The 18358-nt window shown below is 61.6% G+C and overlaps 1 protein-coding gene across 3 annotated transcripts in view; it reads left to right on the top strand.

Annotated features, from left to right (window-relative positions):
- The window catches only part of Dennd3 (DENN domain containing 3), a 37278-nt gene that overhangs the window by 10931 nt on the left and 7989 nt on the right, over positions 1–18358 (top strand). For all 3 annotated transcript variants that reach the window (XM_048358441.1, XM_048358439.1, XM_048358440.1), the window contains exons 5-12: positions 1004–1115; positions 4348–4467; positions 5171–5389; positions 8257–8378; positions 11395–11550; positions 13275–13371; positions 16875–16978; positions 17191–17390. In XM_048358441.1, the coding sequence (XP_048214398.1) occupies positions 1004–1115; positions 4348–4467; positions 5171–5389; positions 8257–8378; positions 11395–11550; positions 13275–13371; positions 16875–16978; positions 17191–17390 (1130 nt within the window). The remainder of the gene's footprint in view (positions 1–1003; positions 1116–4347; positions 4468–5170; positions 5390–8256; positions 8379–11394; positions 11551–13274; positions 13372–16874; positions 16979–17190; positions 17391–18358) is intronic.

Genomic DNA, 18358 nt, shown 5'->3' with positions numbered 1-18358 from the left:
TCCTTCACCGAGGCACGCCCCGTGGACGGAACTGAAGCTCCCCGCTCCAGCATTCTGTACACGCTCTCAACACGCGTGCGTGCCTCCGTGGGACTCCCTGCTGCGGAGGAGGAGCGGGCTGGGCCTGTCCCCGGGGGACACCGCTCACCCGTTCACTCCCTCTTTCATTCAGGGGAGGGTGCTGAGCTTGCCAGGCAGGCACTCTGCCATTCTCCTCCCCCATCAGTTGTTGGCTTGAGACAAGATCTTGCTCTGTAGCCCGAGCTGGCCTCAAGCTCACGATCTCCCGCGCCCGTTCCGTTTCAAAGTCTTATACTTAAGTCAGGATGCGTTCTGGAGACAGGCTTCTTCTAGTTCTCGCCTTCAGGGTGGCCATGGTCTATTCCTTACTGAGGTCTTAACACAGAAAAGCACCATGTCCAGCCAGTGTTTCACACATTGAACAGACCCCTAGGACACGGACACACCTGCCCCCGGCCCTCACCCCACTTCAGGTCTCTCCCCCCTGGAGTCTTCCCCTGTAACTTGGGGAGGAAAGGCCCCTGGTTGTCCACGTAGACTTCATCCTAGTTAGCAATGCTGAGGGGCAGCGCTGGGAGGAGCTCAGCCGCCGAGCGGAGGGCGCGTGCCTGGCACGGCTCCGTCTCAGCCCTGAGGGTGACAATGGAAATGTTACTTGGAGCCAGGTACCCATGCCCACACCTGTCATTCTGCCTACTCAGGAGGCTGAAATCCGAGGATTGCGGTTCAAAGTTAGTCCAGGCAGGAGAAGGCCTGTGAGACTCTTATCTCCAACCACCTGCCAAAAAAACCCGGCAGTGGAGCTATGGCGCAATTGGTAGCGCACTAGGTCTTGATCAAAAAAGTTCAGGGACAGTGTCTAGGCCATAAATTCAAGCTGTAGGACCAGTGCGCGTGTGTGCGCATGCACACACACACACACACACACACACACACACACACACCTTTGATTTTTGACTTGAATCTTGTGTTTTGATTTCAGCTTATTGACGCATCTGAAACTCTGTAAAGACTTTGAAGTGGACAATCATATCAAAGATTTCGCTGCAAGGCTGTCGTTGATCCCCAGCCCCCCACCTGGGCCACTGCACCTGGTGAGTTAAACCTGGGATCATGTGACCCGAGTAGCTTGGGTTACAGGCATGAGCCCCTAGTGCCCAGTGGTTTTGCTTTTCTAAAAAAAAAAACAAACTTATTAGCCAGGTGCTGGTAGCTCAAAGCTGTAATCATAGGGTTACTTGGGGGCTGAGATCTGAGGATAACAGTTAAAAGCCAGCCTGGGCAGAAAATTCCATAAGCAGGGCTGGGAATATGGCCCAGTGGTAGAGTGCTCGCCTCGTATACGTGAAGCCCTGGGTTCGATTCCTCAGCACCACATATATAGGAAAAGCTGGAAGTGGCGCTGTGACTCAAGTGGTAGAGTGCTAGCCTTGAGCACAAAGAAGCCGGGAACAGTGCTCAGGCCCTGGGTTCAAGCTCCAGGACTGGCAAAAAGAAAGAAAGAAAGAAAGAAAGAAAATTCCATAACACTTCATCACCAAAACAACCAGCAAAAAGACAAGTGGCCAGTCTAAATGGAGTGGGATAAAGGAAGCCCGCTGCACTGTTGGTGGGCCTGTCAACTGGCATAGCCACGCTGGAAGGAGGTTTGGAGATGCTTCACAAAACTAGACATAGATCTTCCCTATGACCCTGCCATTCAACTTTTGGGCTTCCACCCAGATCATCACAAGTCAGGATGCGGTAATGACACCTGCACTTCCATGTTCATTGCTGCACTACTCACAACAGATGAGTGGATTAATAAAATGTGACATGCACACACACATACACACACACAGTGGAATTTTACTCATCCGTGAGACAGAATAAGCTTAAGAACAAATCACGCTAAGTAAGGTAAGCCAAGTCCAGAGAGCCAAACGGCACATCTAAAATCTCACTGGACACGATAACCTATAGGGGACTGTAGGCATTTACCTACGCTCAGACTAAAGGAGGATACCCTTAGGGGAGGAGCACAAAAGGTGTTACTTCTCTGGACATTTAATTATTTAATTATTGTCAGGCATCAGTGGCTCACGACTGTAATCCTAGCTATTCAGGAAGCTGAGATCTGAGGATCACGGTTTGAAACCAGCCCCAGCCCTTATGAGACTCTTATCTCCAATTAACCACTCAAAAACAAGAAGTGGCTGTGTGGCTCACAGTGGTAGAGTGCTAGCCTTGAGCAAAAGAAGCTCAGGGACAGTGCCCAGGCCCTGAGTTCAAGCCTCAGGACCAGCCACCCCTGTTGGGATATGACGGATCCCTTTCTCCCCGATCCCCTGGGGAAATGCTTGAACCCCAAAATCTATGAAAGAGCACTTGGCCTTGCCTTACGCCGGCAGAAGGCCAAGGCGTACTCTTATGGAAATATGCTAAGTTGAGGAAAGGTTGCGGAAGCCTCCCCTCCCCCCATCCCCTCACATGTCAGGAGCGGAGGCGGAAGAAGGCACCAGGGAGACGCTGTGATGGTTGAATGAGTCTCAAAGGCTTTAATTTGGGAGGGGGGTTTATATAGCGGTCATGGTGGGATTGGGAAGGACTTGGGACATTGGCTAAGCTGGGCTGCCCATCAGGTGATGTCATGAAACTTCCTTTGTGGGCTGGACAACCCCATCATGGTGGCACGCACGTGTTCGCCCCCCAGGGGCGGGGGACTTCTTTTCTGGTTGAGGCCAGAAGGTGGGTGGGGCTCCCTCCCACACTGTCCCAGGGCTGGGGGAAGGGCATCGTCTCGCTCTTGGTGCCCTTCCCCCACCAAGGCCAAAACTGAGTCCCCAACACCCCCCCCCCAAAAAAAAAGGACCTGTCTCAGATGTTTTGAAGTGTTTGATGAATGCCTAGTTTTGCTTTACTGGTCCCTTCTGGAAGATAGTATGGGGAAATCATTACTTTTTATTGTTATTATTAAGTAGTTGTACAAAGGGGTTGCAATCCCAAAAGTCGGGTTAGGGACCCGATGCTTTTTGGTCACTGTCACTCCTTCCTTCCTTCTCCCCCATTTTCCCCTTCGGTCTCCACCCACAAGTTACATAGCTCATTTTCTACATGGTATATATCGAATACCATGACAGCGCTTGTCTACCCTTCCTCCCTCCATTCCTGTGCCTGCCCTACGCCCTCCCCTCAAAACACGTGTCCCTGGGTCCACTTCCTCGAATCCCTTTGGATAAACAGTGCGTTAGCTGTCAGAGGCGTAGCGCCTAGTGGGGGGAGCCTGCCCCGTGGTCCGTCTCCTCTCCGGGCCCGGCCGGACGCCGACCCAGGAGGAGCCACTCGCCCCATCTGTCTCTACTGCACGGCATTCCGAGGAAGTGGAACGGAACTGATGAGCTATGTCAGAGGGGGATCACTTAGGAAAATAAGTCTTTAAAAATTTTTTTTCTATGTTGAAAATGAACTCTATAGTTGTGAGTGGGGACGGGAGGGAAGAAGTGGGAGGGATCAGGGAATGGGTGACATTGTCCCAAAAGAAATGCACTCTTTACCTGACTCGTGTAACTGGAACCCCTCTGTGCACCTCCTGTATAATAACAGAAATTAAAAACAATCTTTATAATACAGGTGCTCTACCACTACAGCCACGCCTCCAGCCTAAAGGTCTTTTTCAAAATGTTTTGAATGACAAGGTTTTTAAGGAACTTTGGCTATCTAATGGAAGATACTGATAATACGTAATTTTAATAACTATATGACATTATCATCCAGAATGCTTGGTTGTTGTTTTTTCTGGTGCTAGTCCTTAGGAGGCTTGAACTCAGGGCTTGGGTGCTGTCCCTGAGCTTTTTTTGTTCAAGGCTGGTTCTCTACCACTTCTGGATCTGGGGTGGTTAATTGGAGAGAAAAGTCTCAGGAACTTTCCTGCCCGGGCTGGCTTTGAACCGTGATGCTCAGACCTCAGCCTCCTGAGTAGCCAGGATTCCAGGTGTGAGCCACTGGGCCTGGCCCCAAGAACACTCCCTTTGAACCAGCTCCCTTGAGGACTCGAGGCAGTTGGCACACATGTGCGGGTTGGGGCTTGTTCTTGTCTTGCGATGAGCCTTGTGCTGGTGGGCCTCGGAGCTGGAGGGGTCCCGCCGCAGGGGCGAGGGCGCTGGGTGTGCCGGTTATGTGAGCCTTGGGGCGGCAGTGCCGCCTCTGGGGACGTGCTGTTCTGTGACGCGGCGGTGTGAATCTTCCAGAATGGTTCCACATGCGAATCTGCACCGGGTGGAGGGAAAGTAGGCATTTCGGCCTCCGCAGGGAGCAGCTCTGAACTGACGGTAGTCTTGGTCCTCGCAGGTGTTTAACATGAAGCCACTCCAGGTTGTGTTTCCCTCGCGGGCGGATCCTGAGAGCCCCATCATCGACCTGGACCTTCACCTGCCCTTGCTGTGCTTCCGGCCTGATAAGGTGCTGCAGGTAGGGGCCTCGTGCTGAGTGGCTTAATGGGGCATCAGCAGTGTGGAGCCAACCGGGCCTAGTAGGCCATGCCTGTAATCCCAGCTCTGTGGGAGGCCGAGTGAGGACAGGCAGACGTGAGAGACTTTATCTGGAAAATGGCCAAAGCAAAAGGGTCGGGGCTGTGGCTCAGGTGGTAGAGCGTGTGCCTGGCAAGGGCGGGGCTCTGAGTTCAAAACACCATTATTGCAGAAACACTCAAAACAACCCAACCTATAGAACCAAAATCTTGGAAATGTTTATTATTGCGTAGCGCCGCCTTCCACAGCTGCTTGCAACTAGCAGCTTTTAGCGCTTCATCTTCCCCTTGGGACTCAGCACCAGGCTTTCCAGTTCTCTGCCCCACCTGATCCCGACACCTTGTGCTTCTTGGTCCAGTGTGGTGCTGTGCTTAGTTCTGAGATAGGATCCGACTCTGCTCGGGCTGGACTTGGTCTCAGGATCCCCCCGTGTCCCAGGTCGCTGGGATGACAGGCCTGAGCCACGGTGCCCTGCTCTGCGTGTTCTGTGGGATCTGGGGGGGGGGGGGGGGCGGGGCGTGGTTTTGATGGTGGATCGTGGAGACCGGGTCAGACGGCGCTCTGGTCGTACGGAATGGTGGCTTACAGCGTTTTCAGTTCCTCGTGCCCGATCGGAAGGGTGCGGACGGCGCTGTCGCCCCCAGATCCTGACCTGCCTCTTGACGGAGCAGCGCATCGTCTTCTTCTCCTCCGACTGGGCCTTGCTGACGCTGGTGGCCGAGTGCTTCATGGTGTACCTGCACCCGCTGCAGTGGCCGCACACCTTCGTGCCCATCCTGTCCCGCCACATGCTCGACTTCGTCATGGCGCCCACGTCCTTCCTCATGGGCTGCCACCTCGACCACTTCGAGGAGGTCAGCAAGGTGAGCGAGCGCACGCGGGACCGGGAGGCCCCCGCGCGGGGGGTGGGGAGGGGGGGACGGCAGGGCCTGGCTCCTACCTAGTACCGCAGAGAAGAGGCGAAGGGAAGGGCTCTGCAGGGCGGGCAGCGCGCGCGTGCCCTCGATCGCTGTGGTGCTTTGGGTGCCCCGTGCACGCGCCGGGCCGTCTCCCCCGCCCCGGCCCCGCGCACACCCCGTGTGTGGGCTGTGCCACTCGTGCTCATGCCGTCCGTCCCGCCGTCCGTCCGTGGCGGCCCCTGCCCGGTGAGGAGCCGGGCTCCTGTCCTCTCTCAGTCTGCTTGGTGGTGGAGCCGCTCGGAGGGCCCCCGGGACCCCGGCGGGGACACTGCAGGCCCCGAGTCACTGCACGCTCCGAGTCCGCTGCCGAGTCCCCTGCCCGCTCGCGGTGTGAACGTGGGCCAGCTCTTCCCTCTACCCCGCCTCCGGGCTCTCGTCTGTGAGGCGCGGTGGGACGAGTCCCTGCACGCAGGGCTCTGCACTGAGGAAGGCCCCGCACCCCACGCGGAGCCAGACACAGGGCTGGGGGTCGCAGTGGCCGCTCCACCGTCATCGCGGTAAACTCCCTGGGGTTGTTCCGTTCATCTGCTGCAGTTGGTTGGCACCACACACCTTTTCCCTGGGGCCATGCTAGGGCTGCACCCTCCGCGCTCACAGAGATCCGTTGTCATGGCGACCTGTTACCCTAGTAGCCGTCCGTGTGTGGTGATCTGTTGTCATGCGGATCTGCTGGTTGTGGCTGTCCTGTAGTAGAGATCTGTTGTAGATGTGATCTGTCCCAGTGACCCCCTGTCTCCGTGGCCATCTGTTGTCATGGTGACCTGTTACCATGGAAATCGGAGGGTGTGCTGCTCTGTGGTGGAGGTGAACTGTTGGTATGACCGCTGTCTCCACAGCTGTCTGTCGTCATGGCAACCCGCTGTGGGTCCGTGATGATGTCAGCAGGTAGCAGGCACCGGGGTTGCTCTGCCTCTGGCCCAGTGAGGAACGGTGCCGTGGCCACTCGCAGACAGGCTTCGAGGTGCAGGTGGCCGAGGGCGGGGGCCGAGTGGGCTCCCTCACCGCGGGGCACAGCCTGCTCTGGGGCGAGCGGCCGGGCGCCGCGTTCCTGGGCAGCGCGGGGTGCCGTCGGGCTTGTCTTCAGTGCCAGCTCCTCCCCGGGGGCTGAGCGGCCGCTGCTGGTGGCTTGGTGGGTTTGCTTCTGGTGACTCGGCTGGCGAGCCTCTCTGCACCCTGGCCGGTGCACCCGGCAGGGGCGGGTTTGCTTGCTGCTCCCTAGAGCGGTCTCACGGCGGTGCCCAGGTTGGCCTTGAACTCCTGGTCCTCCTGCCCCAGCCTCCCGAGGGCTGGGATGGCAGGCATGAAAGACTATGTACCACAAACATGGAAGAAAAGAAAGGGAGCCTGTCACGCCCCGCACCTAGCGCAGCACCTGACTCCCTGTCCCCCCAGCTCCACTTCTGGGGGGGGGGAGGCTAAAGCAGCCCTTCCCCCAGGGGCTCAGAAAGGTGGCAGCTCCCGATGGCCCTGCCCTTCCTGCAGGGGACGGCGGATTCTCTGTTCTTGCCAGGCCGGTGAGTCAGCAAGGGACAGTGGCGCTCTCGGAAGAGGCCGCCGAGCCCTCCGTGGAGGGAGCGGAAACCGCCAGCCGCGTGCCTCGTCCCGGCTCCTCAGCAGGGGCACTGCCTTGGCACGTTGGATTAACCATTCTGGACAGCTGTCATGCAGGAAGTTCACTTAGTGATTTGTGTGTTCTGGAAAATTCCCCGAACGGCAGCTGCTCCGCAGTGGGAGCTCTGGGGTGTGTCTGGACGTTCCGTTTTTCAGGCTGATGGTGGGGTTCTGGGGGGAACCCGGAGTGGGGTGCAGAGTCCTGCAGCAGACACTTGCGCCTGGGTTTTGTGTGTCTGCCCCGTGCCGCACGCCCCGGGGGAAGCTGGTGTTTACACGCCGCCGCAGCCCCGGGGAAGTGCCCGCTCCCTGTGGCTCTTGCCACAGATAAGGCTTGATGAGTAGCCACTCGCATAGTTCTGGAATTCCACTTGTGCGCCGGCTTGGCCCGGGACCCTGCCTCTGCTCTGGTCCCGTGGGCTGTCGGGCTGGCCGGGCATTTGGGGGACACGTCGGGTGTTGAGTGTGGGTGGGGTTCCGGAATGTTTGCTAAGATTTCCCGAAGCTGTGTGCGCGGCGTCTGGATGGGGGTCACCGAACGCTTGAAGCACGCCTGAGCGGCGAGACGCGAGCAAGAAGGGCTGCGATGAGGACAGGGCTCACGTGAGCCAGCCGACGAGCCAGACACCGCGCCCTTCCACCCGGCGGGGCCCCCGGAGGAGTCCGCCCCTGGAGACAGAGGGGTGGCGGTGACCAGGGGCCGGAGGAGGGCCAAGGGGGCATCCGTGTTGGGGCGGTGTGGGGTTTCAGTGCAGAATCAGGAGAAGCTTCTAGAGAAGGTCATGGCGAGGGTCGTGCAGCTAGACGAGCGTAAAATGACTGCTGAACGGTGTCCTCAGACGGCCAGGGCCGTCGGTGGCAGGTTATGAGGGCCTTAACACCCAACGCAGTGAGAGAAGACATTTAGTCAGATGTGGCCACTCCTGTTCTGCGTACTGTAGTTGTCGCTGCGCGTGCACGCGCGTGTGTGTATTGAATTCAGGGCTTGGCTGATTCTAGGCAAGAGCTTTGCCGCTGGGCCCCGGCCCTGCCCTCCACTGTGCGTCTTGTGGGTAATGCGTACACACTACATGGGCGAGCACGCTCACGCCCTCCTGGAACAGTAAGAGGGCACCGGCGTGTGTCCCGAGGCAGCTCTCACGCCTGTCCTTGCTTTCTAGGAAGCCGATGGCCTCGTTCTGATAGATATTGACCGTGGGAGCGTCACCGGCCCCAAGACCCCGGACGGCAGCCTGGGCATTCCCGAGGTGCCGCTGGCGGCGGCGCAGGCGTTCATTCAGAGGTAACGGGAAAGGTGCGCGTGCGCGCGAGCATCCTGGCACACCCCGCATTCGCCACCGGGGGCCCCCTGTCCACTGTCACACTGCCACTCTGCATGCTTAGTTTGGACACTGTGGACATTTAAAAATAGATAGTTTCATCTTGTCTAAATATACATGGTGGCCCAACAGAGTCAGGGGACAGTCATGACCCCTGAGGAACCTCCCACCTTCGGCTCAGAATCCATACTGAGATGTTCTAGGCTCTTTATTCATTTGTCCATTCATCTATCCCTCTATCATCCTACCATCTATCCGCCCATGAATTCACTCGCCCACCATCCATTTTACTTACTCATCCATCCATCATCTGCTCACTCACTCATCTCCTCATCCATGCGTCCATGTGTCTATCCACTCATCCATCTGTCCGTCCACGCATCCACTCATCCTCCTGTCCATCCACTCATCTGTCCATCCACCCATCCATCCATCCACCCACGCATCCACTCATCCTCCTGTCCATCCACCCATCCACCCATGCATCTATCCACTCATCCATCTGTCTACCCACGCATCCACTCATCCTCCTGTCCATCCACCCATGCATCCACCCATGCATCCACTCATCTTCCTGTCCATCCACTCATCTATCCATCTACCCATCCACCCATCCATCCACCCATGTATCCACTCATCTTCCTGTCCATCCACTCATCCATCCACCCATCCATCCATCCATCCACCCATGTATCCACTCATCTTCCTGTCCATCCACTCATCCATCCACCCATCCATCCATCCATCCACCCATGTATCCACTCATCTTCCTGTCCATCCACTCATCTATCCATCTACCCATCCACCCATTCATCCACCCATGTATCCACTCATCTTCCTGTCCATCCACTCATCCATCCACCCATCCATCCACCCATCTACCCATCCATCCACTCATCTTCCTGTTCATCCACCCATCCATCCATCCATCCACCCATGCATCCACTCATCTTCCTGTCCATCCACCCATCCACCCATCCATCCACCCATACATCCACACATCTTCCTGTCCATCTACCCATCCATCCACCCATGCATCTACTCATCCACCCATTCTTCTCCTCATACATCTGTTCATCCATCCATCCACCCATTTGGTCATTGATTCCCCCATCCATCCCACCACTGTGCCAGACATTCGTTAAATACTGGTGTTGGCAGGGTCTATGCATTCGACACGGGCTTCTGTCGTGGGACGCCGGCTCTTTTCAGCTGAGCATTCTTAGTACTCTTTTTCTTCCCAAGTTCTGTAGCTGTTTTTGTTTTCTTCCATCTTTGGTACTCAGCTTTGTTGGCCACAAGAGGGCCTCAGCACAATGTTCCCAAGAAAGGGCAGATGACAAAGCGCAAAGAGCGTGAGGTCTGTGGGACCGAGGCCGGAAAGGCATTTGTCCCCCTGTGCTCTCGGGGGTGAATGAAGGGTGAATTGCACGTGGGGTGTGGCCTGTGCTGGGGCTCCGGCCACCCTGGCCCTGGTCCAGGCGGGGGCTGGGCTCCTTGTGTGGCAGTCACTCACGCTGTAGACCCGGCACCCCCTGCTGGCTCACAAGGTGCTGTTTTCCCTGGGACTGTAGTTTAAAGGGTAGCAGGAGCGATCCTGCTTTCAGTCCTCCGTGCCGGGGGTCGGAAGCCCAGTGAGCGGAGCTAGGGCCAAATCCTCGGCGCTCCAGACTCGGAAATCGGTGGAGCTCTTCATGATGCCACCGTGGAAAAGTTCTACGCCCGGCCTCCTGGGACAGGTCACACAGCAACTCGTGTCCCTCACAATTACCGTCAGTCTGTGTGTGTCCGCCATGGTGACACATAACCCAGAGTCGGCCTCCATTCCCGGGGTGTCTCCTGCCGCCCATCCGAGCGCCCAGATCTGACATCTCGTTTTGAAGCCCTTGGGGCCGCGGGCTCTATTTGTGGGTGGTGCTGGGGATGGAACCCGGGGCCTCTCTTAGGCAAGTGGCTGCCACCGGGTCACCCACACAGGTGCTGTGGTGAGCCCACACAGGGGGTACACACTTCCCCTTGTGTCAGCGTCCTAAAGACTTCGGGGGGCCCCAGACTGAGATCGAGAATGGAGAAGCCCGGGGCTCGCGTCAGGCTTCCCAGAGGGGTGCTTGGTCTGGGCTCTGGGCAGGCAGCTCTGCGAGGGACTTCCCTGTGGGCGAGTGGAAGGTGACAGGGACGTTCTGCTTGCCCGCTTACTTCCTGGTGAGCGGTGGCCGCCCCCGGTGCTCACGCATTCCAGAACAGCCCGGCCGCCTTGGGTGCACCTCGTCTGGTGGTTCTTTTGGCCGAGGATTTAAGCAAAGGCACACAAGGGCGGGGTTGGCTCCCCCTTTAGTGGGGCGCACCCCGGGCTGTGGTGGGGGTCCCCCTGCAGGTGAGGGTGTTTGGCCAGAGGGGAGGAGGCACGCCGGGTTCCCTGACCCTCACTTCAGGAGCTGTGGCCAGCTTTCGGTCCAAGCGATGGAGACAGGCGGGCAGCGTCCCGGCTTCCCAGCGGGGAACGAGGGGCTCCGCACGTGGGGCTGCAGGGGTTCCCGCGGCCTTGGGGACCTGGTCCCACCGCAAGTTCACTGCGCCCTCTTCACGGCCTCGGGTGCGGGGAGCGGGGTGCCCACGAGCATTTGCCTCTGCCGGGCAGGGCGTGTGAAGAGAGAGCCGGGAGCCGGGCATGCCCCTCGGGCGGGCAGCCGTGAGGGGGAGACAAGAGTAGCCGGAACCGGAAGCTCCCGTAGTCTTCAGGAAGGGAGTCTGCTCTCTGCAGGCAGGCCCTGGGGGGGGGGGGGGTCCTAAGCCGGGCGTCGGTGCTGTGACTTTTGGAGGTGGACAGCCTTGGAGTGGGGGGGGGGGGCTGGCCTCCTCCGTGGACAGACGTTCCCAGCCTCCTAGAGGGCCCCCCCTCCCGCCGCGGCCGTTCCCGCTGGGGAGCCCCCCCCCCCCCCCCCGTGTGCCGGGCCCTGTAGCCGCGCCTCCCCTCCGCAGGGTGCAGAGCCTCCAGCTGCACCGGGAGCTGCACCTGGCTCACCGGAGCGCCAGCACCGACCTCAACGAGGGCCGGGCCCGCCGGCGGGCGTGGCAGCAGACGCTCAACTGCCGAGTGCAGCACGTCGCCCTGCACCTGCTCGTCAGCATCTTCAGGTACGGCACGCCGCGCTCCGGGCCGCGGAGGGGGGGGGAGGCCGGCCCCGGAGCCTCGGCCGCCGAGGTCTCGCAGCAAACCCAGAGGCGCCGGCCGGCCCGCTGTAGTCGTTGCCGTGGTGAGCCGCAGGTGGCCGCGTGCGGCATGCGTGTGCGTGTGTGCACGTGCGTGCGTGCGTGCGCGCGCGCGCCGGCCACCGCGGGCCTCCGTGGGTCCTCGAAGGACTTGCATGGCACGTGGGGCTCGCTCGCTCGCTCCCCGCGCCCCACGCCCTGTCCTCTCTCTTCTTGCAGCGCCCTCTCTCTCTGCCTCCGCTTTCCGCTGGCCCCCGTCCGCCCGGCGGCGCTGCCCACGCCCCCGCGCTCTGCGTGGCTCTTTCTACACCGGATTGGTAGTGACTGTGGTCTTGGGCTGTCACTACTAACGTAAAGGAGACGGTGTGCTCCAGGCAGGTCTCCTTACCTCTGCTCGCCGTGGTGTACTGAGCGTGGTCCTGTTTGCGCGTGTTCTTGAGAAACAAATCTTCCATGACACGTTTGGTTTTGGTGTTGGTGTGTTTAAGCACTTTACAGTGTGGATGAGCTCATTAAAGAGCAAGAACGTGTAATTAGAGGGCTCCGAGGGCGTGGCTCCGTTGGTAGAGCGGTAAACAGTGAGCGAGAGTGGCAGGTACTGAGATTGAGTCCCAGTCTTGGACCTAAAAAAAAAAAAAAGAAAATATAATTACATTCCACCCCCTCCCCCCCAGGCCTGGGGATTGAACTCAGGGCTCCACACTTGCTAGGCAAGCGTCCTGTCACTGGACCCAGTCCACAGAATTCTGATGATCGTGGACTATAAGGCTTCGAGCTGGGAATGTGGCTTAGCGGTAGAGCGCTCGCCTTGCAGGCATGAAGCCCTGGGGTCGATCACTCGGCACCACACATATGGAAAAAGCTGGAAGGGGCGCTGTGCCTCAAGTGGCGGAGTGCTAGCCTCGAGCACAAAGAAGCCGGGGACAGCGCTCAGGCCCTGAGTTCAAGCCCCGGGACTGCCCCCACCCCCCCAAAGCCAGAATGATTTGCTTGCTTGTAAAAGAAGGGAGACATGGGGCTCACACTGACTACGTCCCATTAGGTATCACTCTAGACCTGGGAGGCTGCACCCGGAGACCCCAAGGTCTTAGCATCCTGTGAGGAGATGGGGCACGGGGCGGGGGAGAGGGGGAAACCTGTTGGGGTGGGCTGCCGGCCGGGGGTCGTGACCCCATGCCTCCCCTCGCGATCCACTGTTAGCACAAAGCAGACACTGCTCAGCAAGGGGAAGAAGGTGGCGGGCTGGGCTCCTTCGCTGGGGAGAGTCCTGTCTGACCGCACAGCGCAGCTCACCGGGCCGCGCCGGGGCTCCAGCGGCTCCCAGAGTGTGCATTTCCTGCCATTGTTCTCGCCGCTTATGGTTTTTTTTTTTTTTTTTTTTTGCCAGTCCTGGGCCTTGGACTCAGGGCCTGAGCACTGTCCCTGGCTTCTTTTTGCTCAAGGCTAGCACTCTACCACTTGAGCCACAGCGCCCCTTCTGGCCGTTTTCTGTATATGTGGTGCTGGGGAATCGAACCCAGGGCCTCATGTATACGAGGCAAGCGCTCTTGCCACTAGGCCATATCCCCAGCCCTCTCGCCGCTTCCGGAAGCCACGTGTTTGTCTTGTGTTCCGGCGTCTGGCGCTCAGGCTGACCTTGTCTTCGATAGGGAGGTGAAGAATCATCTGAACTACGAGCACCGGGTCTTCAACAGCGAGGAGTTTCTGAAGACGCGCGCGCCCGGGGACCAGCCTTTCTACAGGCAGGTGAGCGGTGCGCTCTGCCGAGACAGTTCTCAAATACAGGTTTTCAAGATCTGTCCATCGTTTGAGAAGTAGCTTGCTTTTCCAAGAAACTTGTTTCCACGCGGTTCCTTTTGATCTTGTTATGATCTTCCTTCTGGCGGTCAGGTTTGAACTTAGGGTTTGAGCACGCTTGCTTGGCTTGCTTGCTTGGCTACTCCCTTACCACCCGCACCACGCCTCCGGGCCAGCTTTTTGCTGGTTATCTTGGAGATGGAATCATCTCATGAACTTTTCCTGCCCAGGCTGACTTTGAACTGTGTTCCTCTGGAGCTCAGCCTCTCGAGGAGGGAGGACTACAGGCAGGAGCTACACGGCTCCGCGTCCCACGTTCTAAGTCTTCAGAGCAGCACGCACGGATGATGAGATAGGCCGTTTCCAGGGCACAGTGTCTTAGACTGCGGCAGGTGGGCTCACCTGTGCCGTGTCCTCTGGCGGGACATCCTTGCGTCGTGTCGCCTGCTCTTCCCTGCCACTGGGGCTGGAGCAGCCCATCCCTGGGGACAAGGTCGGCCCTCGGCCCGTGCCACCCGGCTCAGCGCCCTCGGGGACCGTGTCTCCACTTTGCCCGCACAGCCCACGGCTCCACAGCCGTACATAGATGTTCTCTGCTCTCCCTCCCTCCACCCGGGCCCGACCCCATGCCGTGGACAGGTCCACAGGCCATGAGAACTCAGGGTACGGCCCCCCAGTGCTCACACAATGGGTGCTGGGGGACCCAAGGAGACCCGTAAGAGCGCCGGGCAGAGCCCCGTCCCGCCCGGGCCTCTCCTCTGCACCATGCTCTTGATGGGGTCTTCCGGCCCCTCATGGTCATCGACGCCAGTCCATGTTGCCCCTTGCTGGGCCTCACACCCACCAGGCACCCACCAGGCAGGGCACACCTGTGTCCCGGGCCTCACGCCCACAAGGCAGGGCACACCTGTGCCCCGGGCCTCACACCCGCCAGGCAGAGCACACCTGTGCCCCGGGCCTTACGCCCACAAGGCAGGGCACACCTGTGCCCCGGGCCTCACACCCGCCACGCAGAGCACACCTGTGCCCCGGGCCTCACACCCACAAGGCAGGGCACACCTGTGCCTCGGGCCTCACACCCACAAGGCAGGGCACACCTGTGCCTCGGGCCTCACACCCACAAGGCAGAGCACACCTGTGCCTCGGGCCTCACGCCCACAAGGCAGGGCACACCTGTGCCCCGGGCCTCACACCCACAAGGCAGGGCACACCTGTGCCCCGGGCCTCACACCCGCCAGGCAGAGCACACCTGTGCCCCGGGCCTCACACCCGCCAGGCAGAGCACACCTGTGCCCCGGGCCTCACACGTGCCAGGCAGGAGCAGAGCACACCTGTGCCCCGGCCTCACACCCGCCAGGCAGAGCACACCTGTGCCCCGGGCCTCACACCCACCACGCAGAGCACACCTGTGCCCCGGGCCTCACACCCACAAGGCAGGAGCAGAGCACACCTGTGCCCCGGGCCTCACACCCGCCACGCAGAGCACACCTGTGCCCCGGGCCTCACACCCGCCAGGCAGAGCACACCTGTGCCTCGGGCCTCACACCCACCACGCAGAGCACACCTGTGCCCCGGCCTCACACCCGCCAGGCAGAGCACACCTGTGCCCCGGGCCTCACACCCGCCAGGCAGAGCACACCTGTGCCCCAGGCCTCACACCCGCCAGGCAGAGCACACCTGTGCCCCGGGCCTCACACCCACCACGCAGAGCACACCTGTGCCCCGGGCCTCACACCCGCCAGGCAGAGCACACCTGTGCCCCGGCCTCACGCCCACAAGGCAGAGCACACCTGTGCCCCGGGCCTCACACCCACCACGCAGAGCACACCTGTGCCCCGGGCCTCACACCCACAAGGCAGAGCACACCTGTGCCCCGGCCTCACACCCGCCAGGCAGAGCACACCTGTGCCCCGGGCCTCACACCCGCCAGGCAGAGCACACCTGTGCCCCAGGCCTCACACCCGCCACGCAGAGCACACCTGTGCCCCGGGCCTCACACCCGCCACGCAGAGCACACCTGTGCCCCGGGCGTCACACCCGCCAGGCAGAGCACACCTGTGCCCCGGCCTCACGCCCACAAGGCAGAGCACACCTGTGCCCCGGGCCTCACACCCACAAGGCAGGAGCAGAGCACACCTGTGCCCCGGGCCTCACACCCGCCAGGCAGACGCAGAGCACACCTGTGCCCCGGGCCTCACACCCACCACGCAGAGCACACCTGTGCCCCGGGCCTCACACCCACCACGCAGAGCACACCTGTGCCCCGGCCTCACACCCGCCAGGCAGAGCACACCTGTGCCCCGGGCCTCACACCCGCCAGGCAGAGCACACCTGTGCCCCGGGCCTCACGCCCACAAGGCAGGGCACACCTGTGCCCCGGGCCTCACACCCACCACGCAGAGCACACCTGTGCCCCGGGCCTCACACCCACCACGCAGAGCACACCTGTGCCCCGGCCTCACGCCCACAAGGCAGAGCACACCTGTGCCCCGGGCCTCACACCCACAAGGCAGGGCACACCTGTGCCCCGGGCCTCACACCCACAAGGCAGGAGCAGAGCACACCTGTGCCCCGGGCGTCACACCCGCCAGGCAGAGCACACCTGTGCCCCGGGCCTCACACCCGCCAGGCAGACGCAGAGCACACCTGTGCCCCGGGCCTCACACCCGCCAGGCAGAGCACACCTGTGCCTCGGGCCTCACACCCACCACGCAGAGCACACCTGTGCCCCGGCCTCACACCCGCCAGGCAGAGCACACCTGTGCCCCGGGCCTCACACCCGCCAGGCAGGAGCAGAGCACACCTGTGCCCCGGGCCTCACACCCGCCAGGCAGAGCACACCTGTGCCCCGGGCCTCACACCCACAAGGCAGGGCACACCTGTGCCCCGGGCCTCACACCCGCCAGGCAGGAGCAGAGCACACCTGTGCCCCGGGCCTCACACCCGCCAGGCAGAGCACACCTGTGCCCCAGGCCTCACACCCGCCACGCAGAGCACACCTGTGCCCCGGGCCTCACACCCGCCACGCAGAGCACACCTGTGCCCCGGGCCTCACACCCGCCACGCAGAGCACACCTGTGCCCCGGGCCTCACACCCACAAGGCAGGGCACACCTGTGCCCCGGGCCTCACACCCGCCAGGCAGAGCACACCTGTGCCCCGGGCCTCACACCCACAAGGCAGGAGCTCCGCCACGTGAGCCACGTCCCACCCTTTTGCTTGAGTTTACTGTCACACCGGCATCTGGGTGCTCGCGAATGTGGGGATTTCCCGCTGCAGAGCAGCCGCGTAGCTGAGACCCGCAGGTGGGCGTGGGTGGGAAGCGAGGAGCCCAGCGCGTGGACGCTCCTGTCCCTGGGGTTTCTGTCCCCGGGGGCCGGCGGAGGCTGCTGGGGTGGGAGCAGCAGGAGGAGGGGCGCAGGAGGCTATGGGGACCTCTTCTCGCCCCCGCAGGTCCTGGACACCTACATGTTCCACTCCTTCCTCAAAGCCCGGCTGAGCCGCACGATGGACGCCTTCGCGCGGATGGACCGCGACACGCGGCCGGAGGAGGACAGGTGCTCTGCCCCGGGGCGCCGCGCTCCCCATCTCCCTTCCCGCGCTCCCCGCCCCGGGCGCCCCGGCCGTGAGACCCGCCGGCTGTCCGTCCCCCACGACCCGTGGAGGTGGACTCGGTCCGCAAGGCCCCCCCCCCCCGTTAGGGAGGGACGGGGCGCGGTCTGGGAGTCTCCGGAGTCTCCCGAGGGCAGCCTGGTTCTCTCCCGCCCAGGGAGGACGGGGTGCTGATCAGCCCCAGGAGGCCCACGGTGGAGAAGATGGCGCTGCGGAAGCCGCCGGCCCTGCCGCTCGCCCAGCGGCGCATGGTGGTGAGCATGCCCAACCTGCACGACATCGTCCCGCCCGAGCCGCCGCCCCGGAACCTGTCGCTCCGCGTCACGGGCACCTCGGACGGCCGCGGCCGCAGCCTGGGTGAGCACGCCCGCGCGTGTGTTCACGGGCAGCTCACACCGCCTGGGCAGCAGTCCCGGTGGGGGGGGTGCGCGCGTGCCCAGGAACGTGTGTGTGCTGAGGTACATGATCAGGCGTGCAGATGCCAGTGAGATACGGCAGGGCCCAGCGAGTGCCCCCCTCTCCTGTGCACGTGTGGGGTTCAAGGCCGGGGTGCCGTGGGGTGGAGCCGGGGTCCGGAGGGCTCCCAGCGCAGGAGAGGCGGATGGAAAGGCCACCGTGCACGCTCACCAGCGGGAGGCCGGCACTGGGAAGACGTCAGCCCGGAGGCCAAGTGCACGTGGGGATGTGTGCACGCGCCTGTCTCATTGCCACGTGTGTGTGTGTGTGTGTGTGGTCCTGGTCCTCAGGCCCTCCCGTGCACTTCCCGGGTGCAGCTCTGCCCCATCCTCTGAGGACAAGACACGTCGCTAGGGGCCAGGACCCCTCGGAGGCCCCGCCTGGGGGCTTCGCGCGGCCGCTGGCCCTGGCGGAGGGCTCAGTGCCCGGGGCCCCGCGGCTGGCCATCGGGGCTGAGGAGGCTTGCGGTTCAGCAGGGCAGGGCGTGCAGCTGAGCGTCGGAGTTCCAGTGGGGGGGGGAGGAGAGCGGTGGTGCAAGCCCTCCCCCAGTTCCTTCTTGGCTGTGGGTGACCCTGAGCGGGTCGCCTGCGGGATTCCTTGCCCGCTTGGGGAGAGCCTGCTGCTGTCTGTGCCTCCCCAGGGAGCGCCCGGCCCTTGAGGGCCACACCACAGCCAGCGCCTCCCAGAGCAGCTGCTTCAGGGGCTTGGCCCCACCGGGCGCACGCACACGCGGCACGCGTGCCTTGGCCTGGCCAGCTCTGCCCTCAGGCCCTAGGGCAGTGGCTCAGCGTGGCCTTGATAGTTTTACAAATTCAGTTGCCGAGTGGAAGCTAGCGCGTCCTACTCCGGAAGGGGAGTGAGGGGCTCTT

This window comes from Perognathus longimembris, chromosome 12 (assembly GCF_023159225.1).
Source record: "Perognathus longimembris pacificus isolate PPM17 chromosome 12, ASM2315922v1, whole genome shotgun sequence".
NCBI lineage: Eukaryota > Metazoa > Chordata > Mammalia > Rodentia > Heteromyidae > Perognathus > Perognathus longimembris.
This window is presented reverse-complemented; position numbering and strand designations above follow the sequence as displayed.